At 39.8% G+C, this 15,275-nt stretch overlaps 1 protein-coding gene across 2 annotated transcripts; it reads right to left on the reverse strand.

The window, feature by feature from the left end:
• Window positions 1-2,902: 2,902 nt before the first annotated feature.
• LOC141359437 (uncharacterized) lies at window positions 2,903-8,016 on the reverse strand. 2 transcript variants are annotated; one of them, XM_073861877.1, is made up of 4 exons: window positions 6,150-8,016; window positions 4,962-6,032; window positions 4,100-4,268; window positions 2,903-3,473 (listed from the first exon to the last, which is right to left on the reverse strand). In XM_073861877.1, the coding sequence occupies exons 2-4, from the start codon at window positions 5,947-5,949 to the stop codon at window positions 3,305-3,307; spliced, it is 1,326 nt and encodes a 441-aa protein (XP_073717978.1). In that variant the 5' UTR covers window positions 5,950-6,032; window positions 6,150-8,016; the 3' UTR covers window positions 2,903-3,304. The 2 variants fall into 2 exon arrangements, with proteins under 2 accessions (XP_073717978.1, XP_073717977.1); XM_073861876.1 differs by lacking the exon at window positions 6,150-8,016 and having other exon boundaries at window positions 4,962-6,138.
• Window positions 8,017-15,275: the final 7,259 nt, after the last annotated feature.

Consider the following 15,275-nt stretch of genomic DNA (forward strand, 5'->3'; position numbering starts at 1 on the left):
GTATCGCTGCCTTTGGACCCAGTATTGCCAGTAGAGGCTTGTGGTCAGTTATGAGAGTGAACTTACGTCCATAGATATACTTATGAAACTTTTTTATTCCATATATGATGGACAGGGCTTCCCATTCTATCTGAGTATATTTTTTTTCTGTCTCGGTCAATGTCTGGGATGCAAAAGCTATGGGGCGCTCTTCCCCATTTTCCATAATGTGGGAAATTACAGCACCGACCCCGTAACGTGAGGCGTCACATGCTAGCTTTAAAGGTCGGCTGCCATCATAATGCACCAGTACTGTACTACTGAGCAAAAGCTGTTTAGCTTCCTCAAAAGACTTCTCACAAGCAGCTGTCCATTTCCACCGTTGATTTTGCTTTAACAGACTGTGCAATAGTTGTAATCGACTGGATAGATTTTGCAAAAATCGACCATAGTAATTTAATAAGCCCAGAAAAGAATGAAGCTCCGTCACATTGTTTGGTTCTGGGGCATTAACAATTGCTGACACTTTTTGCTCAGTTGGATGCAGACCCTCTTTGTCAATGCAGTGCCCCAAATACTCAACGCTGCTTTGCATGAACCGACACTTTGAAAGTTTTACTCTGATTCCATATCTCTCCAGTCTAGAAAAAACTTCGTCCAGTCTTTTTATATGCTCATCTTTTGAGCTGGCAGTAATAAGAATGTCATCAAGGAAACAGATGACCTGATCTAGCCCTTGTAGAATTTGGTCCATAAAAGCCTGAAATATTGAAGGAGCACTGCCCTACTGAAAAATCCAGCTAAAACCAGCATAAACTGGTAGCTGGTTTTAGCTGGTTTAAGGTGGTTTACGCTGGTCCTCCCAGCCTGACAAAGCTGCTCATACTGGTGGGCCAGCTGGTATTCCAGCATGACCAGCTAAGTCCAGCTACACTGTAAAAAAATCCCGTTGTTTTTACGGTAAAAAACTGGCAGCTGTGGTTACCAGTACAATACTGTTAAAAACACATCCAACCGTAAACATACTTACAGAGATACATGTACATTTTACATTTTAAATATGTATATTTAACATTGGATTTCAGTTATATTAACATTATTGTTGCACTGAAGTGAACAAGTTTATCGGGTAAATTTTACATTTTAAATATGTATATTTAACATTGGATTTCAGTTATATTAACATTATTGTTTCACTGAAGTGAACAAGTTTATCGGGTAAATTTTACATTTTAAATATGTATATTTAACATTGGATTTCAGTTATATTAACATTATTGTTCCACTAAAGTGAACAAGTTTATCAGGTAAATTTTACATTTAAACTATGTATATTTAATATTGGATTTCAGTTATATTTACATCCACAATACCATACCACGGTTACCACAAACATTGCTCTGGTGCCTATTTTTAAAACATTTAAAAGGTTAGGTGTGCGTTTAATTGAAAAATAATGCATACTCATAGAACTTTTCTCAACCAATCAGAATAAAGCATTCAGCATGCCCGTGGTAAAAGTATGTTCATTCCACACTAAAAAGAAAAAAAAACATATCCTTTACTCCTAACCTATTTCTCCTAACCTATTTCTCCCTACATATCTGCAGGAAAAAATAGCAGCCATTTCAAATGACTTCTAAATGCAATGTTAGGCTGTAACAAACCACTCATTAGTCAATGTATAATTCACAAGAATACAAATTTATTGTAGAAAAATTAAGAGAGACAGAGAGAGAGAACAAAAAAGATATGGGGGTTCGCAGTCACTCAATTGAAGAAACACCTAGGGGAAAAGAGAAAAAGAAACCCACAGTCATATCCATTAGTTTCATTAGTCAAGTCAGTCAATAATTAAGGACCACTAGCATTAGCACACATACCTTTTTAAATGGCTCACCATTCATGGTAGGAGAGGTCCTGAACAAGGTAAGGACTCTCAGATAAACATGCAACTGTGTTTCTTTGGTTCGTTCCACTTTCATCCCCCTCTCCGGATTAACAGAAAAGAAACATGTAGGGAAACATCTAGAGAAACAGATATGAACTTTCAACTTTGCAGCCACTCAATTGAAAAAAAAAACCTAGGGGAAGAGAGAAAGTAACACACAATCATATCCATTAAGGGCTATTTATAGTCATGCGTAGGTCCTACGGCGTAGCCGCGACGGCGTAGGTTCCGCGTCGGTTTTCATTTATACTTTTGCGTCGTCGTCCGCGTCGACGTGCAAAAACCCCCGCAGACCGCTGGGAGGCAGTAACCACGCGTGTAACCACAGTAGCAGCAGCAGAAGTCACAAAAGAAGAAGCCATAACGTAAACGAGTGACATAAAGTCACATGTTTGCCTTTTCAAAACACTACTATTCAAAATGACACTACACGAGCTAAATGGCCAATATATGTGCCACCTGCCCAAACACCTGAATGGTTAATTGTTAACACTTCAATCAGGATGTAAGCACTAGAAAAGACCACAGGAACGTCATTGGCCACAGAGCCATTATAGATATTCCTGGCTAACGTGGTGGGAACATCACAATGTGTGCTGCCATCTCCAATATGGATGGTGTCCTCCACCGTCATGCCAACCTTGGACCATACAACACAGCCCATATTCTCACATTTCTAGAAAGACTCCACAACATTCTCATACCATCAGAGTGTATGAATGATGCAGACCAAAGAAACCAGTATGTTGTAGTATGGCACAACGTGAGCTTTCATCGTGCAGCCCCAGTCCAAAACTGGTTTGCTGACTACCAAACATTTATCGTGCAATACCTCCCATCATAGTCGCCATTTTTGAACCCCATCGAAGAGTTATATGGAAGGTATATGACCAGCAGCCCTTTGTGCGCATGCCTCTTTTGCAGGCTATGGAAGATGTGATGGGATTGATGTTGGTGCAATTTTGAATTAGGCGCTCAAGGCGCTTCTTCCCTCGATGTCTGGCATGGGAATATATTGCCTGTGATGTGGACGAGGCGTTGTGACTTGTTTGGTGAAAAATAAAAAAAATTCAACAGCATGTGTTTGTATCTGCAAATATTTTTGTGCATGTGAACAATCTAATACATATTTTAGTATTATGGCAAAGCATACTAAAGAAAAGTGTACTTTTCATTATGCCCAACTGTGTGTAGTTGGTTAGACAAAAATCTGGTAATATGAATGAAGTGTGTTTCAAGTTGTGTCAAAGTTTGATTTTGATAATGTTATATGTAGTTTAGGTAAGAGTGCTTCATTTTGCAGGATATATGTGGTATTTTGCTATTTGGGTGTGTGGTTTTGTAAATTGTGTTAAGTTTTTTGATAAAACCAGACTAGTTTGCAAAATTGTGTGTTAGCAATTGGAAAAAACTGTAAATGGCTCGCCATTCATGGTCAGAGAGGTCTTGAATTAAGGTAAGGACTCTTGGATTAACATGCAACCGTTTTGCTTTTGTTTGTTCCACTTTCGTCCCCTTCTCAGGATTAATAGAAAAGAAACATCTAAGGAAACAGAAGAGAGAAGAAACACAGACTACTTTATTTATACATGAAACACAACCATATCCATAAGTCAAATCAGTCCAAAGTAAAAGACAAACAAGTTAGAATACGAGTTAGTTTTCCTTTAATTAAAGTGTAACTGGCATTACTCAGCCCATAGCCCTGTTGTTCGGGGTTACCATGAGCCATGATAGGTAAGTGAACAACATAATTTGGCACAACAAACAATGACTAGTGGCTTGGAAACTAATGCTTACCTAATCTAAACTTCCATAAAGGTGTCCTGTTGGGTTAACATTAGCTGCTGGGCTGCTATTTGCATTAGTTGTATCAAATTTTCTCACTGCTTTGTGTAGTGGTGGCTTGGGCCTGGCTCACACAACAGGTCTCCGGAGTTACACTTTAGACTACCCAATTTCAGTAAGCCATAAGCAATTTTTATTGCACTATTTTTGTCAGGGGTTTGAATCCCACAACCACTAATATTCCCTTAACCTCAAGTTGCTCTAGGGGAGATTGGCTCTGAAGGTATTTGCATGTACAAGTCGCTTTGGATAAAAGCATCAGCCAAGTGACCAAATAAATTAGAATTAAAAAATGCAAAAAATAAAATAAAAAAAACTTACCTCTGTAGAAATTCCAGGGTTGATGCAAGCGTAGATGGATAATGGATGTTAAAGCAATAGTAGCTGGCAAACATCATGCACAAGGACGTGATGAAGGAAGAGATGTTCTCGTTTACGATGACTTGGTCTACACTTAGCATCATTCTTCTGGAGTGATAGCAGGACTGTCCTACAAAAAAACACAATACAATAATAATGTTAACATTCAACATGTCTGTCACCATCTCAAGTGTCAAGTGTAAAAACAGGTGTGTGTATGTATGTGAGTGAGTGAGTGAGTGACAAATCCACACAAGAACAAAAATAAGAGGTGGAGGTGTGTGTCAGTGTGTGAATGAGAGAGCATGTGTTTGGAAGGCAGGTGTGTGTGTGAGAGAGAGAGTGTGTTTGTGTGAGAGAGAGAGTGTGTGTGTGTGCGAGAGTGTGTGTGTGTGCGAGAGTGTGTTTGTGTGCGAGAGTGTGTTTGTGTGCGAGAGTGTGTTTGTGTGCGAGAGTGTGTTTGTGTGCGAGAGTGTGTTTGTGTGCGAGAGTGTGTTTGTGTGCGAGAGTGTGTTTGTGTGCGAGAGTGTGTTTGTGTGCGAGAGTGTGTTTGTGTGCGAGAGTGTGTTTGTGTGCGAGAGTGTGTTTGTGTGCGAGAGTGTGTTTGTGTGCGAGAGTGTGTTTGTGTGCGAGAGTGTGTTTGTGTGCGAGAGTGTGTTTGTGTGCGAGAGTGTGTTTGTGTGTGAGAGTGTGTGTGTTTGTGTGTGGTTTAGAAATGAAGAAATATGGGACAGATTTCTGTTCCAGAATACATCACATTCAGACACAGTCTATGTCTCTGCCGTTCATCTTAAACGCAGCTGAGTGAGTGAAGTTAACTTACCACACACAACAATTGTGGGAGTCAAGGGAACTCTGTCCATGTCCACTTCCCCAGCCAGACAAGTGTCCTCCACATAATGGAACATCACATCTTCTTTCTCATCAAAATAAGCCAGCAGAAGCAGCACCATCTCTGTGACATCTTCAGAGGAACCTGTGTGTTCCCCCCTCAGCAGTTGTAGCTTTGTCGCAGCTTGATAGAATCTTTTGGTTTTGTTCGCAGCAACAGTTTTCATGAAGTGCAAGAGCCTTTCCCCCTTCTGTTCCACATTCTTCAGGAAAGTCTCCTTCAGATCTACTCCTGTGAGCTCATTGAAGTGTACCGTCATGCCAATCTCATCAAACCAATAAGGCCAGTTTTCAAGAAGGTACTTTACATCTTTCCCGTTGTTGACCTCTTGGCGTTGGGTATAGAACGTCGACTTCATCAGCAATTTCAAGGGAACTGGACTTTGTTCACTTTGTCTAAACAGACTTTTAAGCTTCTCTTTTTTCTGCTGCTGGCTTTCGGCTGTTTCTCCAAGGGGCAGAAACTTCACATGCCAATGGATGCACCCATAAGTGTCTTGAATTTTTGCCCGTTTTTCAGGGGGTATTTCGTCAGTGTCAGAATCGTGCCAATTCTTTCTCCGTGTTATTTTTGGTGTTGAAGGCCGTTTCACATTTTCAACTCTGTTTTGAATTTGTTTAACTAGGGACTGGTACCCCGTGCCTATTATGTCACCCTCTATGACATCTTGAAGTGATTTTGGATATTTTGCGACCATTTTTTTGGCCACATCAGTAGCGTTCATTTTACTTATGGACGATGATACTTTCATCATTTCACGGACCACAATTCTAACCATCTCCTTCCTCAAACTTGGACCTGGACGTCTACCTCTCTCCAAAGCCTGCGTCAAAGCCTCAGGGAACTCTCCCCATGGAATCTGGAATGAGTCTGGAAATGAGCAACCTGGGCTCTCACAGCCGCTGGACGACGACGACATTGAAATTGGCGACAGAGATGGCACGGACGTGGAAGGTCCTGTTGAGGTAGCAAGGCTTAAAGAACCACTTTCCTGGCCCTGGCCTTTAAAAATACACATACACAAAACAGAGACATAATATGGATGTTTTTAAATTTTGACTGAACTAATATAGCCATGTTGATAACTGGTCACATCATAAATAGCAATGCTAAACTTACATTTCAGACTCCATGCAGCAACCAGCTTCCGGGCTTGTATGGGCCTTAAGGCTGACAACAAATCCTCTTCCTTAACAAACTGAAAGTCATCATGGGTCTCTATCCCCAGGGATTGAAGAGTTTCTACCAAAATGTCCTTTGATACTTCCGAAAGGTCAGGCAAGACCTCCGTGATGGCGAAACGTACAGACGGAGGGAGAATTACAAACGGCGCAGCATAAACAGTTGCGTCACATAAAACATTACGTTGTTTTTCATTGCTCTATTCGCTGAAGGTATTTTAAATGACTACAGTATGAGACATAGCAGCACAACTCTCTTTAAGGTTTACACATCAAGAGTTTTTATCTTTGAAGGGCATAGGGATGATCACCTCTGACCGTTGCTGGACTGGATACATTTACAGTTTTTTACTATTGCTTTGACAGATTTTTCAATACATTTAACAAGTTTCCAAAACTCGTAACACAGTTAGGACTACATCCGCCTATGTAAGCTATACTATTACATTTTTTTTAATCGCTAACAAGCATTTGTCCAATCAAACTCTAAACCCAATTAGCACCCCATCTGTCTTTTGTGGCCATACAATTAACATATTTCATGTCGTTTTCACACAATATACAGTAAACACATTTCCACAATGCTTACATTTTCTTAACAGACAAGCTATACCTCCCAACAAAATTATGGATTGTTTTTGTAGTATTTACGAATGCTAACACACAACGTCTCACAATAGCAAAAACAATATTCCAAACCTTAGATACAATATAAAAACCTTTATGTTGGGTAAATTGGGCCAACCACAGCTAATTCCAGTCTGGCTTAGGTTATTTTTTCTGTTACATGGATACTTATACAGTAAAAGGAGGACTTTGAGGAGTGATGTTTTTGAAAACAGAAACAGACAAACACTGTAATGTAAGGACGGGGAAGTGTAAAAGCAAGGGGCACATGGAGAGGGCTGATTCCAGTCTTGCTTCCATTCTTACATTGACACTTATACAGTAAAAGGAGGCCTTTGAGGAATTATATTTTTGGAAACAGAAAAACACTGTAATGTCTGGAAAAGGAAGAGTAAGAGCAAAGGGCACAGGGAGAAGAGCAGGCCCAGTGAGAGGTGCAGGACAGTGAAAGATGCAGTGAGAGGTGCAGGTGCATTGAGAGATGCAGTAAAAGATGCAGTGAGAGGTGGAGGGCAGTGAAAGATGCAGTGAGAGGTGCAGGAGCAGTGAGAGGTGCTGGAGCAGTGGTAGGTGCAGGGCAGTGAGAGGGCCAAGAGCAGTGAGAGGAGCAGGGCCAGGGAGAAGAGCGGGCCCAAGGAGCAATGTAGAAGTGTAAGAATGTGTGGTGGTGGCATTCCAAGGGCTGCAAGAACAGTAGTCAGTGATGAAATTCACTGATTTCACTAAGAGAAGCTGGTGAAAGAGTGCAGCCCAATTTGAGGCAGTCAACGGTTGCCCCCAAACCATATTTGACATTGCATTTTACATGGATTGTTTCTATTCAATAACACTTGACATGTCAATAAGGTCATACAGTAATGCATATGTAGAATTTTTGTCCCTCTAAAGGGACCCTCTGGGGGAAGAGGAAAGCTCCTCAATAATGATCAGTGTTAGAGAATTAGATAATAAAGCAATCATTTGAGTGATTATTTGATTATTGAAGACACCTGGTGATAATGAGCCGAACTACAACTACAACTTGCTACTGCCTTAGATAAAATCAACTGAAAAGACATCTCTCTTATTACAAACCAGACTGACTTTTGTCTACTTTGAAATTGTTTGGTCACCATTATGGTGATCTGTGGTTCCTTTAGTTGGGCAGTTTGACTCTTACTTTCCTTTTGAGGTCTTTGCAACAGTGTTTACTGAACACATTATTTGTTGTAAAGGTTGTTAATGCAAAATTTATAAAGTTTAAAACAGAGATTGTAGATTTAAGTAAATTGTTTACACAGTCAAAAAACTCAGTATTCATGGCAAATAAAATGTTGATCAAATATACATTCTCTATTGGTTTTAACTTACAGAGCTTTCCAAATTTTATTGTTAAGAATACTTGCCGGAAAGTTTAGATTGTGCCTCATGTGCAGATATCATGAATCACCCCATTAATCGCAACAAGGGTGACATAATTTATGTTGCAATGCATGATGGGAGTCATAAGTTTTATACTATGATGGATCCCAGCATGCTTTGCAACATTATGTTTGTCACCATGATTCCGATTAGTGGGGTGATTCATGATATCTGCACGTGAGGTAAAAAAGTATTTGAGCAAGTATTTAACAATAAAAGTTGAGAAGCTTGATCCAAGGAAAGCTATGTTACTGAAGTCCAATAGAGAATATATATTTGATCAACATCTAATTTTCTATGAACACTGAATTTTTTGACTGTGTAAACAACTTACTTAAATCTATAATCACTGTTATAAAAACTATATAAACTTTGTTTTAACAACCTTTACAACAAATAATGTGTTTGATAAACACTGTTGCAAATACATCAAAGGCAGAAACAAGAGTCAACCCACCCAACTAAAGGAACCACAGACAGGGCCGGAGTGGGGCCACTTTTCAGCCCGGTAGTTTCAGGCCCAAGACCGGCCCACTTTTTTCCATAGTGTTATTCCAAATTAGCACTTTTTTCAAATTGGATAAATAAAGCAACAGTTCAGCTCTTACTATAGTTTTTATTAATATCATGGTTCAACAAATAAGGTAAAAGTTAAATAATGTTTCACTTAAGATAAGAAGTTAACAAAAATATTACTGAGTTACTTTGCTTTGGATGGCTCTCACCTCTTGACTGGACTTGGCGTACCGTAAGTACAGGTTTTACTCAATTTCTCCTCAGGGTGCTCCTCACCGACCAACCGGATACAGTGCGTGCTCCGTCTCTATGAATCAACGGCTTAGGGGGTTAGTATGTACAGCTAGCAGCAGTGGCGGACTTACAACAATTTGTGAGGTGTCCGATGGGGTAAGCAGTTCCTACGTGGCGTCGGGGGCGAACCCTCTCGACAGCTCGATGGTGGCAGAGGGGTGGGATGTCACACCGTCTCACCGGGCCGGGCGCTGCCCTCTCCTCACTGCCGTCAGGCGTTCGAGCTCTGGACAGGGGCGCCCCTTTGTAGAGGCCACGGGACGATGAAATTACTTCACTTCTCTCTCTGCAACAACAATGGTTATGCAATTGAAAGCATCAACGATAATAGCCCCAAATCGTACTCACACCTCTGCTGTTTCTTCAGCTCTTCACCGCCACTCTTCACATCCGCCCGATGTCTAGTCGGGGGAAAAATCGTTCCAGGGCACCGTACTATTACTGGAGACTCGAAGCACACTCACAACATATGCTGTACTGAACTAGGCTAGGACCAGCAGCCTCTATGTCCTCCCTCGACGAAGTGTGTGAAGGCGGGGGCTTATCTGACAGGACACACACAATACACAGCAATCCACAGCAATATACAGCACCACGTCAAAAATAAAGGTTTTCACGACACAAGGGCTCACCCACCACACTCAGTGTACAAAAGGACACCCGTCTTCCTTCACTTCGCTTAGTTTGGATCTGGCGATGAAATATGCGGCCTAGCTGGTGGTATCGTCGTTGTGACTGCTTCGGTAGGTATCCCTTCGGCTCACCCACCACGCTATGTTAGGGGTAGGGCCGCCCTCCTTCTCCTGGAGGTATCTAGCATAAAGACAGGTCACTATACAGGACGTTTTCAACTTAATCTTGGTACTCACATCAATGCCGGTCTCAATCCCTTTTCACTTTGTCTCATTTTGCAATGTAATCCGTTCACTTCTCAACCTTTAAGGTTCACGATGTCTTCACAACCATGTAATTCCAGCCTGACAGAGAGAGAGAGTTTAGACAGCCACCAGCAACGCAACGGACCAGCACAACACAGCGCTTCGACACACCAAAAAGCTCCTCCGGGGTGCTCCTTTAAAAGATCCACGGCTTGCCTTTCTTTCGCCTCCTGTGGCTCTGACCTCTTTCCGCTTGCTTCCCTAGCGCAGCCCGGATCAACAGAGCCTTCGGGCTCTTCAAAAGGTGCGTGTCTTTGTTCTGCCTTTGGCAAAGGAGCTTTCCCCGTGTCAATCCCCCTTCTTTGTTTTCCTGCAGAGCTATTTAAGTGCTTCATCCTCCCACAGCCTCCAATCACACTTTGCTTGACTAATTCGTTGCACCTGTAGCGAATTTGGCTTCATTTGTTTCTATGGAGAACCAGGAAGTAAACCGGTGTTTTTAAAAATTTGGTCCGGGCGGAACCTCTCCTCTCCATTTTTGGTTCCGCCCTAAGTCACCCTGTGACAAACATACAAGTCTATGCAGTTTTTGTAATGTCAACAATAGCCAGTATTTTGAAACCTGGTGTACTTTTATTGACTGCATTTACCATGTGAAGTGAAAACAAGTGTTACTTTTTGACAGAATAATTTTAAGTTAGATTTCCAGTGTTTTGGTAAAGTTATTGTGTGCAGAGAAAAATGTGATCTATTTTGAAATGAAGAGTTAGTATTTAACAAAATGTGTTTTTGAGAAGAAAATGATCCATTTGGCCAATTGCGTTTTGTAGGTGTGCGTCTGTGTGTTTAGAAAAAGTATCTGAAGTATGGGTAAGCGCTTGTTAGCGATTGAAAAAAACTGTAAACAAAAATATAAACAAGTTTTCAAAAGAAACTGCAGTGCAAAACTCAGGACAGACTGACACATAAAATAATGCAGTTTTTTTCCATCTTATGTTTGTGTTTTTTATGACATTGTGTTATGATTGACTAAATGTTTCTGTTGGAAGAGAACTGTTGGTGATTTTGCATAACAAGTTGATTCTGGGACATGTTTACAGTATTTTGGTAAACAGTGTGAGAGTTTTGTTTACAATTTGTGATTTTGAGCATGAAATTAATGATTTTGCAATTTGTGTGTTTTAGGTGTGTTGCTGCATTAACTTGTTTGACTCTGTGGACCCTGTACCGGGTCCAGAATTATCTTATTTTGACTTAATATAAAATATTCCTTTAATTTTTAATGGTCTGTCATGGACCCAGTACCACATATGAGATACTGTTTGAAAGCTTAGACTCTCTACTTTCTGCGGATATGCATCACTTTGAGATATGTTTCACTGTAAGAAAGTTAGTTACACTTAATTTACACTATCACCCCCCCCATAATTTTTAGTATCATTTAATATTCACATATTTCATATTTTTCAAGTATGACAAACATGGGCAAGTCTTATATCAAATGAAAGCTCTCATTCTCAGGAATAAGGCTGCAGTGTTATTTTTGTCCTATTGTTATCACATATCCTACAATCGTCGAATGAATAATGATGTAAAAAATCGTCTTTTGTAAACATATGGGATAATTGAGTGTGGACTGCCTCAGATAGCACAGATAGCCACAAATGATACACCATATTTTCTCTTAGGTCCTACTCTAAAAAATGAGTCCATTCACAGCATTTTCTTTGGTTGTGTGCATGAATAATCCCTTGCTTTTTATTATATGTGCAAAACAAAAAATTAATATTTATATGAAAAATGTATTTTCGCACACTTCAGTAAAATGAGAATAACTTTTGAATGCGACATGCTAAAGAGTTCATTCTTTTTTTGGGTGTTTACTGTCTGCTGCTGTTAACAACCAGAACTGTCTGCAGTCTGCTAGAGCACCCAGAACCAGAGTTATACACTATAAGAGGCAGTATTTACAACATAAAAAAAGAAAATTTGGTGTTTTATCATATGAAAAACCACATAAATAACAATATTTGTCACAAACAGCAGCTTTTTATGTAACTTCAAAGGGTTTTCTGCAAAATGATATAAAGCAATTGCATTTATTCCACTGTATGTGGTTATGGGAGCACTTCAAATGTTTTTTGGCACAAATTGTACTCCATAAGCGTATTATTCCTCCCATCAGTTGGAGTAAAATAACTTTTGCAATTACTATGATAGAGAAAAAATTCGCCTATTTATTTTTGTGTTTATTAGAGGACTGACAACGCATACAACCATGTTGAGCACTTTTAACAGTGTTTTATGTAATTTCAGAGGGTTTCCTGTAAAATGATACCAAACTTTTGTATGTGCACCTCTGCTTGTGGGTATGCAAAGCTTTTGAAATTGGGTAGGTCAAATCCAGGCGAAAATCCCCCAAATAGCCTCAGAGTGTAAGAGGTTAAGAGTTTTGAAAACTTGTTAAAAGTATTGGAAAATCTGTCATAGCAATCGTAAAAAACTGTAACCGCACGTGTGTCATATAGTAAACTGCTCACTTTAGCGCCTTTTTGTGGTTAAATTGCTTAAAATCAATTGAATGTTAACATTTGCAAGGCTTTGAAACATGTGCAAATAATAAACTCCCTATTTAAATTTGCATATTAATGCTGGATGAACCGGACTTCGTGATCCGTACGGATCAACTGCGATCCATCACACCACTATTTACTACTACGGCAAAAGTGACTTTGAATGTTCTTTCAGCCTAACGTAATGTTAAGCTTCCTTAGCTTTAGCTAGTAAGCGTTATGAGCATTCTAGACAGTAACAGAGATAAGCTAGCTCAACTAGTCTAGCTTTCCAGATTTGAGGAAACATGTCAAAAATTTACTCCGATAACTACATGTCACGGTAGAGTGGTTCCTCCGCAGTGCGGAGCAGCTCCACACAAATTTTTATATATATGAAGAGTTTCGTTGCAAAACAAGATAAATCCATTTTTTAACATTTTTGTCAAAACATGTTTATTATTGTTATCATGTTATTATTTTGTTTTATGGTGCTACTTAGCTGTATTTTTAAAGTTATGAAGGTTTAAATCAAAACAAACCAACTGCAGTTGCATTGAAATTAATTGGAATGCACAACCAAAAAATTAGATTTCTGAACAATTATAAAAACGGTGGTTATCTCGTTTTGCAACGAAACTCTTCATATATATATTTCACATCAGTCTTTCACAACCAATTCTAGGGTTTACAAAGAAAGTTCTGTGGGGTGAAAATGCCTTGTTGATGCTAGAGATCAGAGGAGAATGGGCCGACTGATTCAATTAAATTCAATTCAATTTTATTTATATAGCGCTTTTCACAAGTGTTAATTGTTGCAAAGCAGCTTTACATGAGATTATGTAGAGGAGAACACAGAAAATCAATAGATAATATAAGAAGTAGAGAAAGCGGTTAAACCGTACAAGCGAGCATATTAATAATGTAACGTATACAGTAAAGTGCTAAGTTAAGCCAAAGTTGGCTGATTCTCCCTGGGACGAAAAAAACCCCTAGGAAAAAACCCAATGGGAAAAACTCCTAGAAGGACAAAAACCCTTGGGAGGAATTAATATATATTTATATATATATAGAAACGGTAGGGATAGGAGGCGGGTAAGCGAATTAAACTGGTTTAGCCGGTGGTCGTTGGTCGGGCATCGGCTGGTCATCACGTTGAAGGACAGCCAGTGGATCAGTGGTGCGATGATCTTCACAGCAACAGGAACTGGGTCTGTTTGTCTCATTGTCCTCGTGGTCGAGGACGAGACAGGGAGAGAAAAACAGAATTCTATTAGCGTAGGGGCCGTTCGCATGTAATGCAAGTGTCAAACATTATAGTGGTTCAAGTCAGCTCGGTTCCAGACAGGCTAACTATTGCGGCAATAGTATATTACCCATATGAGGTATGTGAGTGCTTTTGTTCTAGACAAACTAACTACTGCTGGAAATGTACATTTACTGGACATTTTATGTGAATGCTTTGTTAAAGAAGAATGTCTTAAGTTTAGATTTAAATTGATCACCTGTGTCTGATACTCGAACATTATTTGGTAAATCATTCCAGAGCTTAGGGGCTAAGTAGGAAAAGGATCTACCACCTTTAGACACTTTTGATATTCTAGGGATAATTAAGTGACCAGAATTTTGTGAGCGCAGTTTACGTGATGGATTGTATTCTGATAGTAGTTCTTTAATATACGAGGGCGCTAGGCCATTTAAGGCTTTGTAGGTGATTAGTAATATTTTAAATTGTATGCGATATTTAACTGGTAGCCAGTGTAAAGATGCCAGAATTGGACTGATGTGGTCATACTTTTTAGATCGAGTAAGCACTCTTGCGGCGGCGTTTTGAACCAGCTGTTGCTTGTTTACCTGATTTGCATGGCATCCCCCGAGTAATGAGTTACAATAGTCTATTCTAGAGGTCATAAAAGCATGGATAAGCTTTTCTGCGTCTGATGCAGACAGCATATGGCGTATTTTTGAGATATTTCTAAGATAGAAGAATGCTGTGCGGCAGATGTTGGCGATATGACTATCGAAAGATAGATTGCTGTCGAACATTACGCCTAAATTCTTAACCGTGGAAGATGGCACCACCGTGCAGCCATCTATGGGCAACTTGTAATCTGACATATTATGTTTGAAGCGATTCGGTTCAATAATAAGTATCTCTGTCTTATTGGAGTTTAGCATAAGAAAGTTATGTGCCATCCAGTCCCTAATATCACTAATGCAGTCTGTTAGCTTAGAAAACTGGTGGGTTTCGCTAGGATGCGACGAGATGTAAAGCTGGGTATCATCCGCATAGCAGTGAAAACTTATGTTATGTTTCCTGATAATGTCTCCTAGAGGTAACATATATAACGAGAATAGGATAGGGCCTAGAACTGATCCCTGAGGTACGCCGTATTTAACGGGGGAGTGATATGACTCTTCCTCATTTACATAAACAAAGTGATATCGATTGGTTAGATACAATCTGAACCAGGCTAACGCCTGACCACTGATGCCAACATAGTTTTCTAGTCTATTGAGTAAGATTGTGTGATCTATTGTGTCAAAGGCTGCACTAAGGTCTAGTAATATAAGGATTGAGATTTCACCACGATCGGATGTTAATAGGAGGTCATTTGTAACTCGAAGCAGTGCTATGGTGGGGCCTGAATCCTGATTGGAACTTTTCATATGTATTATTATTTTCTATGAATGTGCGTAGCTGGCTTGCCACTACTTTTTCTAATATTTTAGAAAGAAAAGGTAGATTTGAAATTGGTCTAAAGTTATTAAGATCTCCCTGGTCAAGGTTTGGTT

Source organism: Misgurnus anguillicaudatus, chromosome 23 (genome assembly GCF_027580225.2).
Source record: "Misgurnus anguillicaudatus chromosome 23, ASM2758022v2, whole genome shotgun sequence".
Lineage (NCBI taxonomy): Eukaryota > Metazoa > Chordata > Actinopteri > Cypriniformes > Cobitidae > Misgurnus > Misgurnus anguillicaudatus.

What these genes read in the sequence shown, in the direction of transcription:
- LOC141359437 (XM_073861876.1), bottom strand. Translation starts at nt 6,048, where the DNA reads ATGTGTATTTTTAAAGGCCAGGGCCAGGAAAGTGGTTCTTTAAGCCTT. An exon ending in TCCCACAATTGTTGTGTGTG is followed by an intron (nt 4,269 to 4,961) that starts GTAAGTTAACTT and finishes GTTTTTTTGTAG; the next exon opens with GACAGTCCTGCTATCACTCC. An exon ending in ACCCTGGAATTTCTACAGAG is followed by an intron (nt 3,474 to 4,099) that starts GTAAGTTTTTTT and finishes CTGTTTCCTTAG; the next exon opens with ATGTTTCTTTTCTATTAATC.